Source organism: Myiozetetes cayanensis, unplaced genomic scaffold (assembly GCF_022539395.1).
Source record: "Myiozetetes cayanensis isolate MyiCay16 unplaced genomic scaffold, myiCay2020 scf1, whole genome shotgun sequence".
In the NCBI taxonomy this organism is placed as follows: Eukaryota; Metazoa; Chordata; class Aves; order Passeriformes; family Tyrannidae; genus Myiozetetes; species Myiozetetes cayanensis.
The window spans coordinates 127077636-127094387 of NW_026086604.1; the positions used below are offsets into that span (position 1 = coordinate 127077636).

General features: G+C 40.2%; 1 protein-coding gene across 3 annotated transcripts in view; it reads right to left on the reverse strand.

The window, feature by feature from the left end:
- The window catches only part of LOC126637644 (probable acyl-CoA dehydrogenase 6), a 78303-nt gene that overhangs the window by 5644 nt on the left and 55907 nt on the right, over positions 1-16752 (reverse strand). For all 3 annotated transcript variants that reach the window (XR_007628392.1, XM_050311022.1, XM_050311028.1), the window contains exons 5-8: positions 13806-13973; positions 8137-8310; positions 2058-2219; positions 1767-1917 (exon numbers count right to left, since the gene is read on the reverse strand). Coding sequence is in view for 2 of the 3 variants with exons in the window: in XM_050311022.1 (XP_050166979.1) it covers positions 1767-1917; positions 2058-2219; positions 8137-8310; positions 13806-13973 (655 nt within the window). In the remaining variant the exon portion in view is untranslated. The remainder of the gene's footprint in view (positions 1-1766; positions 1918-2057; positions 2220-8136; positions 8311-13805; positions 13974-16752) is intronic.

The following is a 16752-nucleotide window of genomic DNA, read 5'->3' on the forward strand; positions in this document are numbered from 1 at the left end:
TATTTGTACATTAGGACTAGATGTCATGCTGTGCAGTTATACTGCTACTACTTGACAAACACCACAGTGACGTGAATGGTTACTCAGAGTGCTGTACTGAAAAGAACGGATTTGGGAAAGTTGCTGCATTGCTTATCGTTACAGATTAACAAGATTCTCACTTGAACTTGTAATTGTTTGTTTAGGTAATACTCTATTTGTCCCTTCCTGGACCTTTGGTTACTCAATGATGGAATTTTACTGATTCACAAAAAAGTTTAGAGTATAAATATCTTACCACCTTTAGCCTAATTTATAAAAGTGTTAGAGGCAGAAAGATACATTTCTTTAGCCAGTTGATCATGTATACCAATAGGAAATACTCTGGATTTCTCAGGAAAAATGTGACTGTGCTGGTGTACTTGGAAACCACTCTGGAATCCACAGAGAAAACCCCTCCTCACAGCTAGCAATACTATACTGGGCTAGGAAATCTTAAAACAAAACAAAGCTATGTATAAGCACATACACATTAATCGGTACAGACTACAACATTTACAGAAAGTGCTTCAAGAGAGGGATTCATTTTATTTAGAGTAGCTACTGCAGTAGCTATTAACACCTCCATCACCAGGAACTATTAGTTGTTAATGGAGGCTGTGAAAAACATAAATAAGAAAAACCATCATAATGACAGCTGGCTTAAAACCACCACCATAAAACAGTCTGTAGCTTCAGTAGGAAATTTCAGGATCCACAAGTCATAAAACATTGAGGTTCTCTCTGATTTACCACAATGACATTCTTATTCATAAAATGCTCTTAAAAATAGAAAAAGTAACTCAGCCTTCTAAGAAGAAACAAGCTTTTTGCAAATCTTCTTGAGTGTTCTGCTCTTGCTTTACACAGACATGTTTACCAGAACTTTCAACTAGCTGAACCACTTATTTTGCTAACTTCTGATTAGGTATTATGTGTGTAAGGGCTGAGTGTAAATCTGTTACTGCAAGAAAATTCAAGTTCCATTTTGATCTGTCTACAGAACATAAGACACTGGGACCAGAACTTTCCTAAAGCTACCAAGGAAGCTGTTTGCTTAGAGAGAATTTTGCTCAAAGTAGATATAGAGTAAAATTTGAAGGGAGTTCAATTAATCTGCAAAAAGGCCTCTGTACCATTTTAACGATCTAACAACTTGCTGAAAGCAACTGCATCTCTCATATGTCTCACACGATATCTGGTGTGACTAACCAGGTGGAGACTGCTATCAGAAAAGACAGCTGCAGAAGCCAAGTGGGGAACTCCAGTTTCACACACATTTGGAGAAGAAGATAAAGCTGATTTGCATTGAGTTTGGAAGAAAGCTTCTGGTTGTAGTTCTGTCCTTATAACCAAGACTACAAGCAAACAAAAAGCAATGAGAAGAAAAAAAATCACTTGCTGCTAACCCTTCCTTTTTTTTCCCCTTTGTTCTACTGTCTGGCAGATACCAGAGGACCATCAGGGAAAATATTGAGTTTATTTGACATCTAAGCCAACCTGTGGATAGTTCAGACTTCACAATTGTAACACAAAGCCAAGATTTGGCAAAGGAATAGTCAGCCTGTGTCGTGACACATGTCACCCCAAAATCAATTGCACTGTGTGTCCTTGCATCCACAATGCATATCAGTGACGTACCATTCCATGGAATGATACCGTTTACACTGACTGGGAGATGGTGCCCTTTTCAAGTAGGTTATCTCTTAGCAGGACATTTAAGAGGCCAAATTTCACCACTTGCTTACCTGTAAAACCTGCTCACCAGAACTTCACTGGTGAATCCCATTCCTCCCCAAAACTGGAGACAGCTGTCAGTCACTTCACGGGCCAGACGTCCTGCCTTTAGCTTAGCCATGGAAGCAAATTTTGTCACGTCATTTCCTTCTACGTACAGAGCTGATAAAAAAAAGGAGATAAAAAAGGAGTCACTGGACACAGGCTGCCTCTCTGGAAATCACCTCCCCGTGTTCCTTTAGCCTGACGAGGTTCTTTGCACGAGGAGAAGCACATCTGGGAAGGCAGATGTGGGAGCTCACCAACAGCACGGTGCAGCAGCGAGCGAAGGAGCTCCACTTCAGTTGCCAGCTCGGCCAGGCGGAAGTGCACGGTTTGGTTGTGCAGCACAGACTGGTCAAACACTTTCCGCTGGCGGGTGTAGTCAATAGTTTCTTGTATTATGTTTTCCAGCGGTGTCAGGACTTGAAGAAGCAAAGGACAGAACAAGACATGGTCTTAGACAGATCTGTTGTTTAGCTTCTTGTTGAAAAAGATGTTTTTCTCCCATTGTATAACCAATACATTAGGTTTTCTAAAGCAAGTTGTTCCACACACTCAGTTGGGGTGCAACTTCAATTCTGAAAAAAAAGCCTTCCTTGTACCTTAAAGACATCTATCTCACCTGAGCCCCAAACTGCCAAAATTTGGAGGAGAGTGAAGGGAGGTGGGTAGAAGGGAGGGAAAGTCATAGAAAGCAGTACATCATGATGAGTATGTAAACTTTACCCTTAATGCCTCATTTGGGGCCTTAGCAAAAGCCTGTGGTAACTCCTTCTTTCCATGCTGCCTGTGTCCTGAGGGTTTGTTACAATCCCTGAAAAGAAATCTGAAGGCAGACAGTGTAGTGTGCTCAGTGAGGGATGCTGTAGAAATGTAAATTGAAGGAAGCTTTCAGGGAGAAGGCAGAAACCTATTCCAAGATCAAGGAACACAAACTGACTGCTTATTATGTCTGCATTCTTCATTGGATCCCAGCATGGAAAGGAAGGGAAAAGATTCACAGCCACTTTTAATAAATGTTACATAGTTCTTCTAATGGAAACAGAACCAAAATAGGATACTGCTGGAAAACAGGTTAGAGAGATGGCAGATGCTGCTTTAGAGCAAGAGGACTAGTTTGCTGCTTCTCTTTGCAGAAACTGAAAGACACCCCATTTTAAATAAGAAGAAAAAGGAGAAGTCTCTTTTTCAAGGTCACCTTTGATGTGAAGAACTAGGCTCTCAGTCTCTTGCAGCTTAGCTAGGATAAGAGCAGGTGCTGAATATGTGGAGAAATTTGTTTGGCAAATGTGGACCTGTGTCACTATGGCAAGGAGCAGTGAGAGTTCACAAATCCATCTGTATAAGAAGGGTCACATTTTCTCTTTTCAAAATATGCATATCCACCTCAATTTACATTTAGTCTAAACCACAAAAATCTGAATCTGAAATACAAAATAAAACCGAACCCTAGACTACAACAAAATTCCTTTTCCTACATGTCAATTACTCACATGAGAGTCCCTTGCAGGAGCCTGGTGTGGTTCCATATTCCCTTTTTCATTGCTTTCAAGATCACCTCAATTTCTATACTGCTCTCATATGCAGACTGCATCCCACCAATTGCCTTGTGCCATGATCATTCACCAGCTTTTCCACAGAGCACCATTTTTCATGATGTCCCCACATCCCATAATCATCAGTTTTTGTCATTCCCTAAGTATTTTCCCTTCCTTTCTCATACAACTAGCCTCAATGCATATTTTTCAAAAAAGCATATTTGTAAGTGAAGAAGTAAGCATATATAGTCCTCATTTCTTCTGTATTATTACACTATGCTGCCACCCTAATGCTGGTTTTATGGTCAGGAAAAAAAATTTGTTTTCAGGAACATCTCTTGAACAGAAGTATTGTTCTTCCAAAGAAATATGTCACACAACAGTGGGGCATGTATAACACCGACAGTTTTTTCACTTGTGTATCTATGGTCTCCAGCTTGAGAGACGCTAAAGAAACAGCAAGGAGTGTCCAGGAACCCCTTGTCCCCTGCCGCCAGACTGAAACCTGGGAAGCTGAGTCTAAGTTGCTGGAAGGGAACTAAACCATACATGCCAATGCTGGGAGAGCAGAAGGAAGGTGGGAGGAATAAGGACTTTTGTTGGTCTGTCAGAGCAAGGTGCTCCAGCACAGCTTGTGTGGTTCCCAGCATCCAGTACCAGGGAAAGAAGAGATAGAAAACAACAAAGAGGAGGAGGGAGCAGGACCAGATGGGAGGGAACAGAACAACAACTGTTTAGGTCCTGCTTGCAGAAGGTCTGAAGATCATGCAAGGGCTTTGGCCCATCTCTGCTCAGGCTGTCACCATGCGTCATGGCTCAGAGCAGGGTCCTGAGAAAACTGCTCTCATAGTGTCAACCTCTCCACTTCACTGCCTCCTTCCTGCCCCTGCTGATCCAACCTCCTGTTTCCTTAGCTGCCCTTCTGCTTTTTCCAGGAACTGCCATTTGCACACAAAAATAAAGAGGAAATTTTCTAAGGACTGTCCTGGGCTGCATCAAAAGCAGCATGGTCACCAGGCCAAGGGAGGTGATTCTCCTCTACTCTGTTCTCCTGAGACCCCATCTGCATCCAGTGCTGGAGCCCACAGTACAAAGCAGACACTGAGCTGTTGGAGCAGGTCCAAAGGAGGATCCTGAAGAAGATTAAGGGATGGAGCACTTCTCCCATGAGAACAGGCTGAGAGAGTAGGGGTTGTTCAGCCTGGAGCAGTGAAGGCTCTGGGGAGACCTTATTGCAGCCTTTCAATATATAAAGGGAGCTTGCAAGAAAGATTGCAACAGACTTTTTACCAGAAGTACTGACAGGATAAGGGCCACTTGTTTCAAACTGAAAGAGAGTAAATTTAGATTGAACATAAGGAAGAATGTACTGGGGTAGGAACGAGATGATCTCTAAGGTCCCTTCAAACCCAAGCCATTCTGTGAGTCTAAAAAATTCTTATGATGAAAGTGGTGAACAGGTTGCCCAGAGAAGCTGTGGATGCCCTATCCCTGGGAGTGTTCAAGGACAGGTTGGATGAGGCTCTGAGCAACATAGTCTAGTGCAAGATGTTGGACTTCATGATTTTTAAAGGTCCCTTCCAACCCAGACTATCCTGTGATGATATGACTACAGGTATTTAGAGCTGTGAACATATCTCTAACATGGCAAGGCTTAGCTGTGCAGCAAACAGCCATGAAATGCAGCAGATCATGAATACCATGATGGCCAACAGCCCTGTGCAACATAACAATCACAAAATACTTTGCCGGTCATGCCAGTACAGAGAAACACCATTCACACTGCTGAAACCCATCTTCCCTAAGAACTTTTCTTTCCTGTTTATTTGTTTCCATTTTTTGTTATAAAGTGTTCTCCACATGATCAGACAAAGGCAGCCCCATGGGTTTCACCTGACAGCATGTGCAGGAAATGTCACTCTAGGGCAGCCTAAGGAACGCGTGATCTACCACACAGCTGAGAATTGTGAAAGCACTTGAAGTTGCCAAATGCAGAATAATCCTCTCCTCGTACCTCCATCCAACTTATATTTCTCCACTTGAAACTTCTTCTCACTGTAAAGATTCTTTGTCTTGCTGTGTTTCCTCTCAAAAGGAAAGGAAACAGATATATTTTTCTTAGGTTGTGGCTGACCACTCTCTAGTGAGATGTCCAGTGAGCTCTTAAGCTGAGCAATCTGTCTCTTAAGGATGTGTGTTGCCCATGCAAAAGGACCTGTCATCCTGGTTACTGACCATGACTCAATGGTGCTCATAAAACTGAGATTGCAGGAGCAGATAGAAGTAATTAGAAAAGTGCCATTCTGCTCTCTCATGCACACTGAGACACCCTCTTTGTCTCCAAGTTAAGCAATTCACAGAACAACTGTTTGCTTTCTTGTCATAGCAACATTCTTTTCCTGTGATCGGTGCAACAGGTCCTCAAAAGGCCAGTGTTTACTGAGTGTCACAACATGGCAGACACATGTGGCAGCTCTTTTCTTTCCATGAAGCAAGGAACACAGTGACTTTGACCAATGTCTGTGATAATGTGCCACTCAAAAGGAAAGACCACACCTGGGACCAAATTTTGCAATTCCAGGAAGTGGGTTTTCCATCTGTATTTTAAATCTATTTGACTGAAAATACATTTTAAAAGAAAAATATTGGTGAAGAAGGAAACTGGCCACAAAGAATATAATTGATAAAGAGAAGGCTGGAGCACATGGTACTTGAAACTAAAAATACATAAAAACTAACCAACCAAGCCAAAAAACCCCACCCACAACAAAAAAAAAAAAAAAAACAAACACAACAAAACCACCCAAAAAGGAAAGGTAGACAAGAATGGTGATCAACTGCCTTCTCCAAGTTTTAGGAAGCAGTGAAAGTGAGGATGCCACGACTGGTCCCTAAAGTGTTTAAAAACAGACTGACAATTTTCAGTGTCACATGAATAGCCATGAACTGGGAAATAGCCATGAACAGAAACATCCTGCTGAAGGGAAGAAGTAAGGACGAGTATTAAATATGTAGACCTAATCACAAAACTGCTGAAGGCATGTACATCATTTTGCACATCTGACCTTCAGTGAAACACTCGTGGTTGGACATATGTTAAACCATTTGGAGGAGTGGAAGTTAACAGCTAGATGTTGTGGTGTAACAAATTGCACCCATCAAATATTGGGCTCCCTTCCAAACAAGGGTTTCTTGTTTACCAAAAATGCTTACTGCTGAAGGTCAGAACTCTGCCTAAACCATAGGTCTTGTCCCTGCTCCCAGTGCTTTCATACATTTTATATCAGAGAGTGGATAAAAGTAAAAACAGGGGGCTCAGCAAGGTATAACACAGTAGCCACCACACTGTAGGAGGCAGATTCCTCTCTCTTGGTGAGCTCCAAGGCTCTTCTTTCCTCCCTGTGGGCCTCTCCCTGGCCTTCCCAGGCTGTTCATCCAAGGTAAGGGTTCACCTGCTCCTTCTGGGTTGTTCTAGGGAAAAAGAATTGAAACCTTGTGTCCTATTTCCTGGCAGAGCATAGTGACTGCCAGGCAGTTGTGCAAGGCTGGACAGTACCAAGCTGCCAGTGGTTTTAACAGGAGTGATCCAACCTGCCAGGCTTTGTGTGTCAACCCTGTCAGTGCACGTCACTTTTGCCTGCGGCGTGACTAATGCTGCAGGCTACTCTGCTGCCTGGGGAGTCTCACTGCAACCCAGAGTTTCTGATGGTTTGTTTAATTTAGACTTCAAACCAAGCAGAAAAGCACAGTGCACATCCTTGCAGTCTGTGTACTCCTTGATTAAAGCAGGACCAGTGGTAGGATCACATCTCCAGCTTGCCTGAGCCTGCAGTGACATCCCTTGCAAGTGTAACCTCTTGTCCTTTGCTAAAACTACTCTCAGACTTAATATTTATCTCTAGTTCTCAAACCAAAGATTTTTTTAAAGCATTTGAACTCCAAAATATTTGGCCTGGGATGAACCCAAAACAGAGAGTCATTTTTTATTTGCTCACTGAATCAAAACACCACTTCTTAAAATTCCATATTTCCCACACAGACAGTAGAGACAGGGAATGCACAAGAGCACAAATACAGGGACATGATTAAGACAACCCTGAAATTTAAAGAGGACCAATTTTCTTACCATGAACCACATTATATTTAACTTGAAGCAAACACTGGGGGGTAGGGGGAAAGTTTGGAGGTTGAAAATGGACAATCCAGACTTGGATGTGGTGTCCTGGAATATCCAGAATCCATACAACTCAAATACATTGATTTGAGTACTGCCTGATTTCTGAGTAACAGAAACTCTGACAACATAATTTCAGGGAAAGAACTTTGGTGCTGTACCCCTTAATGTCCAAACTGTAGAGAGGTAAAACAGATTTGCAAAAACAAAGCTCTTGGCATCCTGTAAGAGACTTCTTTACACAGCCAATAAGTTATATTTCTAAAATACAGGAAAAATATCATAATTTACCTACTACAGGAAAAGTTGCCATCCTTCTATTCCATGCCAGTATTTTGATAGCCTTTGCACTATATTTGTAGCAAACATAACAGGATGCCATATTTTCTTATCAGCAGAGAAGCACCAAGAGAAGGAAACAAAACAGCCTTTGTGATGCCTCACAAAACACTTTCTTTCGGGTTTTCTGGAAAAAACTGAAGGTTGTCTGTATCTAGGCTATGACAGATTCCAAAAACAGATCGTAAAATATCATTGCAAGTTACAAGAAAAGGAAAGTGCTGTTAGTCATGCGAAGAGTGACCCCTGTGTCCCTACCCAGCCACAGAAGCGCAAATGATGACTTACCAGTGGCTACTCCCCACAGCCGCTCTTCTTGGAATTGCAACATCTGATATGTAAAACCCTTTCCTTCCTCACCGATGAGGTTCTTGCTGGGGACCTTTACGTCTTCAAAAAAGATCTGAGCTGTGTCCGATGATCTCATGCCCAGTTTGTCTATCTTTTTAGCAACATGAATGCCTGAAGAAAAGGAGGTATTAGAAAGGCCTCAAAAAATAAAAGCACTACAAACAAGTACAGCGTTTTCAGAAAGAAAGGTTTGCAGATGTGAAGGTACGTTCCAAGACTACAGTGAAACCTACCTTTAGGAAAAACCTAACAGTATTCTGGAGTAAAATGCCCCAAATCCTCTTTCAAAGACTTTTTCCATTTTATTTAACCAGCAAATCAGAAACTTGAGTTGTAAAGGTCCCACTTTTCATTATGTCCCCAAATATTTAGTAGAAATATTTACTACTCATAATAATCTCAGTTCAAGCACATATTCAAACAATGCATTATTTATTTGCTTATGTTTGATTTTTATCTAGCACTGTAATATAATGTTGGAATTCAATTTAGCAGTATTTGCTGAGTGCCTGCACTGTTGTGAAACAGTAGAGAAATATTCAATAATGACAAAAATAGAGCTGTGTTTTAATGTGCAACCAGAGAATTTCTCCTCCTGGAAATCCTCTTCCTTCCCTCTCTTCCTCATTTGTCCTCCCCTTTCTAGCCTATCCTGATTTCTTCTGGAACAATGATCATAATTCATTCCTCTGAGTTTTCATGTGGATGTGTTTGTGGGAGGGTTTGCTTCCACACAGACCTCCCTACATTGCACTGATTCTGACCCCACATGCAATGGTCTGTTGAAGATGAACTCATTTCCTTCAGCTCTGTCCATGTAAGAGTTCAGCTACTTCATCACACCAGGCAGCACTCCTTCCTGTTGTTTGTTTTTCCATAGCTACAAGCTCTACCACTGTGCCATGAGAGTTTAACAGGCACCCACTGTTTTCTTGCGGCAATTCCACTGCCTTCAGTTTTTACCTCCCTGCTGCCCTGGGGCTAATGCAGTTATTCAGGATGGAAGCCAAGAATGTTGCAAAGGTAAAAGGACAGCACCCAGTCAAGAAACATTGAGCAAAATGTGCTGATTTACATCTGCCAAGTCAATATGTAGAAAAATGGTCTTCCAAATCAGCATATTTTTGCAGAAAACCAAGCCTTTTCACTATCCACATACATCGTATTCTGATCAGTTTTGTGATGAGGAGGTATTCTGTTAATATCTTTAATCTATCTTTTTCAATCCTCTGCTACTCTCTAACATGGCTCAGTAGGAGTTGGTCACCACACAGATTGTTGTGGTCCCTCTGTACTGGTTTGTACCTTGCTATTCTTCCTGGCTTTCAGAGAACACCTATTTCGAACTAATGTAGATATCTCAACTTTTATTCATAGAAGGCTTTCAGCCATCTGAAAATCACTTTGGTTTTGCAGGCAGAAGAAGCTGGCAGTCATTTCCTTCAAATTCACTCTCTCTGGCTGCACTGAATAAGGTTATGGAAAGTTTCATCTCTTCACAGAGATGAAATACTGACAGTGTTTCCAAATGCCAAGACTGCTCTCAGGATAAGGTCCACATAGACATCCACAATTTCCACTCAAGATTTTCCCCCGCCAACCAATCTGTAAACAGATTATGTGTTAGGAATACTTGCTTTGATATGTGTGCAATGCAGGAAGAAAATCAGGACAGCTGTATAAAAATTCTTGACTCTTGAATTGAAAATTATCCAGTAATTTGCACCCTGTCAGCCAAAAAAGCATTTATGGTTTGTTTCTGTATTAAAATCAGAGCTAAACAACCACACACTGAGCCGTTTACAGGCCCAAATGATTTCTGGAACATTGTTTCCCATAGGAATATTACTACTTGGTTTCTTTGAGAGTCTCAAAGATCATGTCTTTGGTCTAAAGCCAGCTGGTTTTATGCAATCACTGCTCCTCACCCATATGAAGATGCACTTACTGCTGCTTGTTAGTGGGTGGTTTACTAAGGACTCTTCTGGAAAAAGCACAACTGCTGCCAGTTCTTATATTGCTAAATCAATCCTGTTGTTTTCTTCCCAAATCCACATGCAACAACAACTGTTGAGGAGAGCTCTAACAGGTTTAGTTGAACCAGATAAATGTGCTAATGATTTCTATCTGTAATTCTTCCAAATTGGGTTGTGTGTTCAAATTTCATGTTCAAATCCAGCAGCATTCCCCTTTGTCATGCCTCACCAGTTTCACTTGCTCTTAGATTAATTCATGTTTCTCACCCAGAAGAAGGCCATACTGAATCAGCCTCCTATAATACCCCTTCTGTTGCTAGCACAGGCTTTACATTTTGGAAGACAGTGATACATAATTATCTCTCTGGCCAACACATGGGCATAAAAATCTTCCTTTACTTCATTTAATTATCTTCCTTCTCTTCATAAGGGAAATTTCATAAATGAAAAATTACCAGCAGCAGTAGAAATCACATGTCCAGATAACTGCTGGAATCTGTCTGTATTAAATAAATCACACACAATAACAAAGAAATCTCTACTTACTAAGGCCAAGTGCCTGACTCACTAAAAGCACTCTAACAGAGCCATTTATGCTACTTGAACCAATATTACTGAGATGGATTGCTCTATTTCTTCCTGGGAAGTTCTTCCCAGACATCTTTGATTTTTCATTTTCTCCCACTCCTCCAGCCATCTGACAATCTCTTTTATTTCCTATATTCTATCTCACGAGAAAGGCAGTTGCTCTCCTGACACCATTTAGTGCCATTACAAATGGAAACAGACACGTTTTAAATTCCAACCTGAGAAACATGCTCTTTCCCTTCTCCTGGATGCTTTTCTCTTTATTAACTCCCCCTTGCAATCTACTGTAGTGTTATCTGAGGACTCAAGAGGACAAATACTTACCAGATTAGAGCTGAAAGCCATTTATCTATATATCTTACAAACAAACATTTTACAACTTGTTAGATTATCTTTCCTCATATAAAAAATTCAGGGGTTTTTTTGCTGGTTTTTTTTTTTCCCAGAAATTGTAAGTGTGAGGAGTATTCACCTAATTTGGATATCTACTGGGCATCCACACTGCTGCTACTGAAATTCCCTTTATGAGAAATGTGTTCAGCAGTCTCTGTCAAACTAGACCATGATTTGATTCACCCCAGAATAGATAGTGTATACATCTAAAATTAGATGAAGCAAATCCTACTTCATATCTCCAATGAACTATTAATTGCTGAAATTAATAACTTGCTTTCAGACTTGAATTTTTTTTCTCTTTTTTTCCCCCACCACATTGTAGAAGTACGAAATTATTTAGATTTTCATGGAAAATGATTAACCTTGCACAAGGGATCATTTGTTACCCAGACATATAGGTTGGTGACTGCAGCAGTGAGTCAGACATAACACATTTGCTCTCCATTGCAGCTGTTCTGGAGCTTTGACACACATATATCCACAGACGTTTGAAAGTGCATCACTCGGTGATATCCTCCAGACTCTTCCTGTAAGTCTTGGTCTGTTGCCCTCCACAGAGTACAATCTTTGGCCAACAGACATCCTTAGGAAGTATCAAAACAGATGGAGCTTCCTGAAAAAATCTCACTGATACGACTCACCACTGAGCACAATCAGCTGTCTCAATACTTCATTTCAAAAGATCACCAATCTTGGTAGAGTGACCCTTTAGTAGATAAATATCTGTATCACACAGGAAAATTAATATATACACTTTGAGGAGTGCAATTTTTGTTTCCACGAAGACTTCTACACTTCTGCAGATCAGCTTCAATCAGGCACTCTTTCTACTCTAAATCTATTTAATGCAGGTAAAGAAGGTCTGCGTGTAGGCTGTGAGATCTAAAAACATCCCCCTCCTAAACTCAGAACAATTCATGTGTCCTTTTGGCATAAGCAAAGTAACTGAAAACCTGTAAGTCAATTTTTGCATATTTGATTTGCCACTGGCAGTGGGTCTGCTGCTTTGGTGTTTTAGGGAGACTGATCGAAGAGAAGTAGTATTGCATCTGCATTCTGACCCTTTCATGAAAAATCACAAGAAAGACTTCATTCACTTATCAGCAGATAAATCTGATAAGTGAATTTACCTGGAAATTCAGGAAGATTCTGGCTCTGAGTTACATGTTCACTGATTACTTATCAATAAGGACAGTCTACAACTACTAAAGCAGTTCAGGTCCATCTCCTGTGAGCTCCCATTCAAAACCTGTCTCGAATAAGCAGAGCTTGTAGAAACACAACCCACTCAGAACTTTCTTAATTCCCAGGGCAACTCATCTGCTTGAGTTACTCCATACTGAAATTCACTTAAAGGACATTCCCTTAAGAATTATTTTCATTATTCTCTCTTGCAACCCTGGAGACCTGGGTTTTGTTCTCAGTCTAGTCTGAACATATCACATTCACACCACTGCCGTGGTGATGTTCCTACGTGTGAAATGCCTGTAATGCCAATAATGACATATATTTTGTATGTAAAATACTCTGAACTGAATTAACAAAAATGCCATAAGCTTGAATATTTTATATGTAAAATAATATACACTATTCTATATTAAATAAATATTACCTTTTAAATTATGTATTAAATATATTATACATTATGTATTGCATAAATTAATACCTTGCATATTTTTCAATATTAAAATGAGTGACTATCAAAAAGATTTAAAAGCTTTTGAACAGGTGTCAAAACTGCAAAAGATCCCCACCAGTATAACCTTAAGTGCATCCTCTTTGAATAATGCCTTTCATGCATACAGCACATTATGTCTGCAAGGTCTGCAGACTACTCAGGAACAGACACTGTGTGGACTGTACTGCTGAAACTTGTACCCTTAGATCAGGATGTCTTTCTTCTACATCTTCACCCAAATTATTAGTCTTCTTCAAAAACAAACCCCTACTTCCAAGATATTTATATGTTTTTCTCCAGCTCACATGTAACTCACAGGCTATTTTTGCAATTTAAACTGATAGTGCCATGGCAAAAAGATCCCTTGGCACAGCACAGCCATGAAGCACTTGGTATGCCTGCACTTCTTTTCAGTGAGCCCATCAGGCTGGATGGTGGAAGATGGTTATCGGATGAAGATCAGGACCACCCCCACAGCACAGCACTACATCCTTCTAGCATTTAATACAACTGGTCAGTAACCCCACCCCAACAGAGTCAGATCTGCTCATGGGTTCCTGGGAGGAAGGTAATGGCGTATGGGTTTAGAACCTCTATACTGAGAGGTATTCCCCAAGTTTGAAATGTCTAAATTCTTTATCCTTTTATTTTCACATGGTTATGAAGTATTCCCATGCAAACATATCTTAAAAGCATCTATAAGTTCACTGGTTGTGAAAAGGGCTCTCCATGTAAAATTATTTGGGAGTCACAAGCTGAAGTCTTCAAAATAATTAACTTTCTTCCCCTTTCTATTTTTTCATGGAAGTGTGCAAATGCATTTCCAGTATCAAATTCATATAGCACCTAACTTAGAATAGCATTTCTGGGTGCAGTCCTTTCTGTCAAACACCTTTCCTTCTTATATTAGGCATATACGAAAATACCAATAAAATCAAATTAGAAGAGAAACAGTTCTGTGTTATTACCAGGTAGATTCATTGGCAGACATATGAGAGATTTATTTCGATGGGGAGGTCCTTCACTGGTGTTTGCCAGCAGGCACATCCAGTCTGCTTGGCTCCCAGACGTAATCCACATCTTACCACCATTTATGACATATTCATCACCTTTTCTCACAGCTGTCGTCTTGATATCTATTTCAAAACATAGGAAATGAAGGGTTATTCTTATGAAGGCAGGATAAATTGGTCCCTGTACAACTGGCAGAGCCACTCTCTTGCTCTGACAGACAACTAATATTTGGTTCTCCCTCATACCTCCCAAGCCCTCTAACCATTCCAGGCACAAAGTAAACCAGTCTGGACAGCTCTTGGAACACAATCCAGGGAAACAGGACCAATACTCTTACCCTCCTTTAGGTGGAGTCTTCATCCCAGTGGATGAAAGCAGAAAACTCCCTAAGTAAATGTGGTGGTCAAAAACTCGGGACAGAAGCATTTCACTCCAAGGTGATCTATTAGTGATTCTGTGTGCATTAGTCACTGAGGAGGCCTTTAATTTCAGAGTCCTGACGTAAACAAACATAAGTCTTAACACCCATGTATGAATAAAGATATACCTACATGCACTTCCTGCATGTTCTTGGTCAGAATGGTGCATCAACTTCGAAGCTGGCAAGCAATCAAAAGGCCAAGTCTAAATGCTATGAATACCTGTGCATGATGGAGTTCTAAACACCTGCTATTTATAGCCACTGGCAAAAAACATTATTTTCTTCTGTGTGCAGAAGGCATTATTTTCTTCTGTGCACAGCCCTAGCTGCAACAGACAGCTAGAGTGAACAATTAGTTATTATTTACACTTCAGCAGAATTTCCAAAGGGCTGGCTTTTTTTCCCTGCACCTGAACTTCTTCAACTAGAACCCCAGCTAAGGAAGACTCTTCAACACATATCCAGCTACAAGTAGGTGATGTATAAGAGAACACCACCACACCCCTAATAGTACCTATAAATCTAATGAGACTAAAAAGTCTGTAAGAGCCCACCTAATGAGGGGGACTGTAGATTTGGAGGGTGGGGGTCAGACACCAAAGTGGAGGCACATTTAAGTCATCTTGTTATGCTTTCATACACACTCACCTCAATCTGCACATGAATGCTCTTCCAAAGGCTATAAACACAAATCAAAAGCAAAACTAAGTATCCGATCTTCATTGACAAAACAAACTAGGACTAAGGTAAACATGGTTGAAAAATAGTCTTGTTAACGAAGGAACAGGGGAAAAATGATGGTAGAAAATTGTATAAGGTGTAAAACAAAGGAGTATGGGATATAGCTACTGCTAAAGGAATGTACAAGCAGATAATGATGAACAGCAAAGAGATAGTACTAATGCGGGTAACAACAGCAGCCATAGAGCTATTCAGTCTATGAAAAGACTGCCAAATCTGTCCAAGGGACTCGCTATGAAATCTGTATAATAATGAAGTCCAAGAAAGTGAAGGAATCTAAACTACTGATGCTCATAATACATGAACATAGACACTGGACAATTGTATATGTGGAGACTAAATAACAAGTGAAGGACATACAAGATCTGGAAAAAAAAATATGACTGTACTGAAATAGTGTTACAGGGATGGCAGCACACACAGCCATTTACATCACACACGCCTTTGTTGTGGAACAACTACTGAAGAGATTAGATAGAGGTTCCATGGAAGGTCTGCAGAGGAACAATGAGCACTGTGTTGTTACCACAAACGTAAATAATTCTTGAAAGCGTGGCGTCACTGGCTGCTAGCCACCCAAATACAGATTAAAGAACAAATGCCTTACTAATGAGAATGTTCAAGTACTCTCAGATTCAATGGTTGACATTTTACTTCAAACACTTGAGAAACAGCTATTAAAAATGAACATATGAAGAGTTGATTCATTTTAATTAGAATAAAAATGATCAAGTCAATATATTTTATGTTTAAAATACAGCAGGCTTTGAAAACCTACTTAACAATTTACTAAAGTGGACTTAGTTTCAGGGATATGGCTATAAAGATAATTTGGAATGTTTGACTAACTATTCTCCCTGATAGAGTATAGCTCTGGGAAAAGCCTACTGCAGCGAGTAATTCATTTTTGCAAGCCCACACCACTGACTCTGTAGATTTTCTAACTCAACAACTTACAGAGCATGCTATGAGGACCCCTTCAATGAAAGAGCACAAGGCATCACTGAAAGGCATATGATACAGTTAGTGCCATATAGGCAACCAGGGCCAGTCACTTCACTATTCAAATCACACACACTCAAGTCTCAATTTTTCTTTTCCACTGTTCTCTTGAGTCCAGCCATCCCCTAAATAGATTTGACTAAAGGCAAGGTTGGCTTCAACTTTTAAGGTCAATATTACAATCAAAGATAAGCAACACATATTCTCAAAGTAAAACACGAAGAACACATATCTGGAATTTGCATCATTAGCAAAGAAAAAAAAACAACCAAAGTTTTAAAGAAATACCTTCAAGCCTAACTGAATGAATAATCACTTTAAAAAAACCAGGAGATGACCTGCAGGAAAGGAACAATTAATCGTTAAAATAAGCTACAGTTTGGAGGTCAGAAATAAGAACTGTGACAAGTCAAACAAAGTTAAATCTTGCAGATGAAAACCAACAAAATCAAAGAAGATTGAGGTGGAAAACAAAACTTTTTTAGCCACAGAAATAAGAAGCGAATGGGAAAAAAAAATGAGGCTTATAGAGGATGCCTCAAAAAAGAAATATTCCACAGGAGATTACAGAGAGATTCACAATACAGATGACAAAGCAAAACATCTACAGGAAGGACTGTACAGAAACTGAAATTAGTGTAAAGAGAGGTTGCTGGTTTTGGCAATCTGCACAGCCTCAGAATACATTTGTAAGGCAAAGAGAATTCAATTTACCTGTAGTATCTTAATTAAACCCA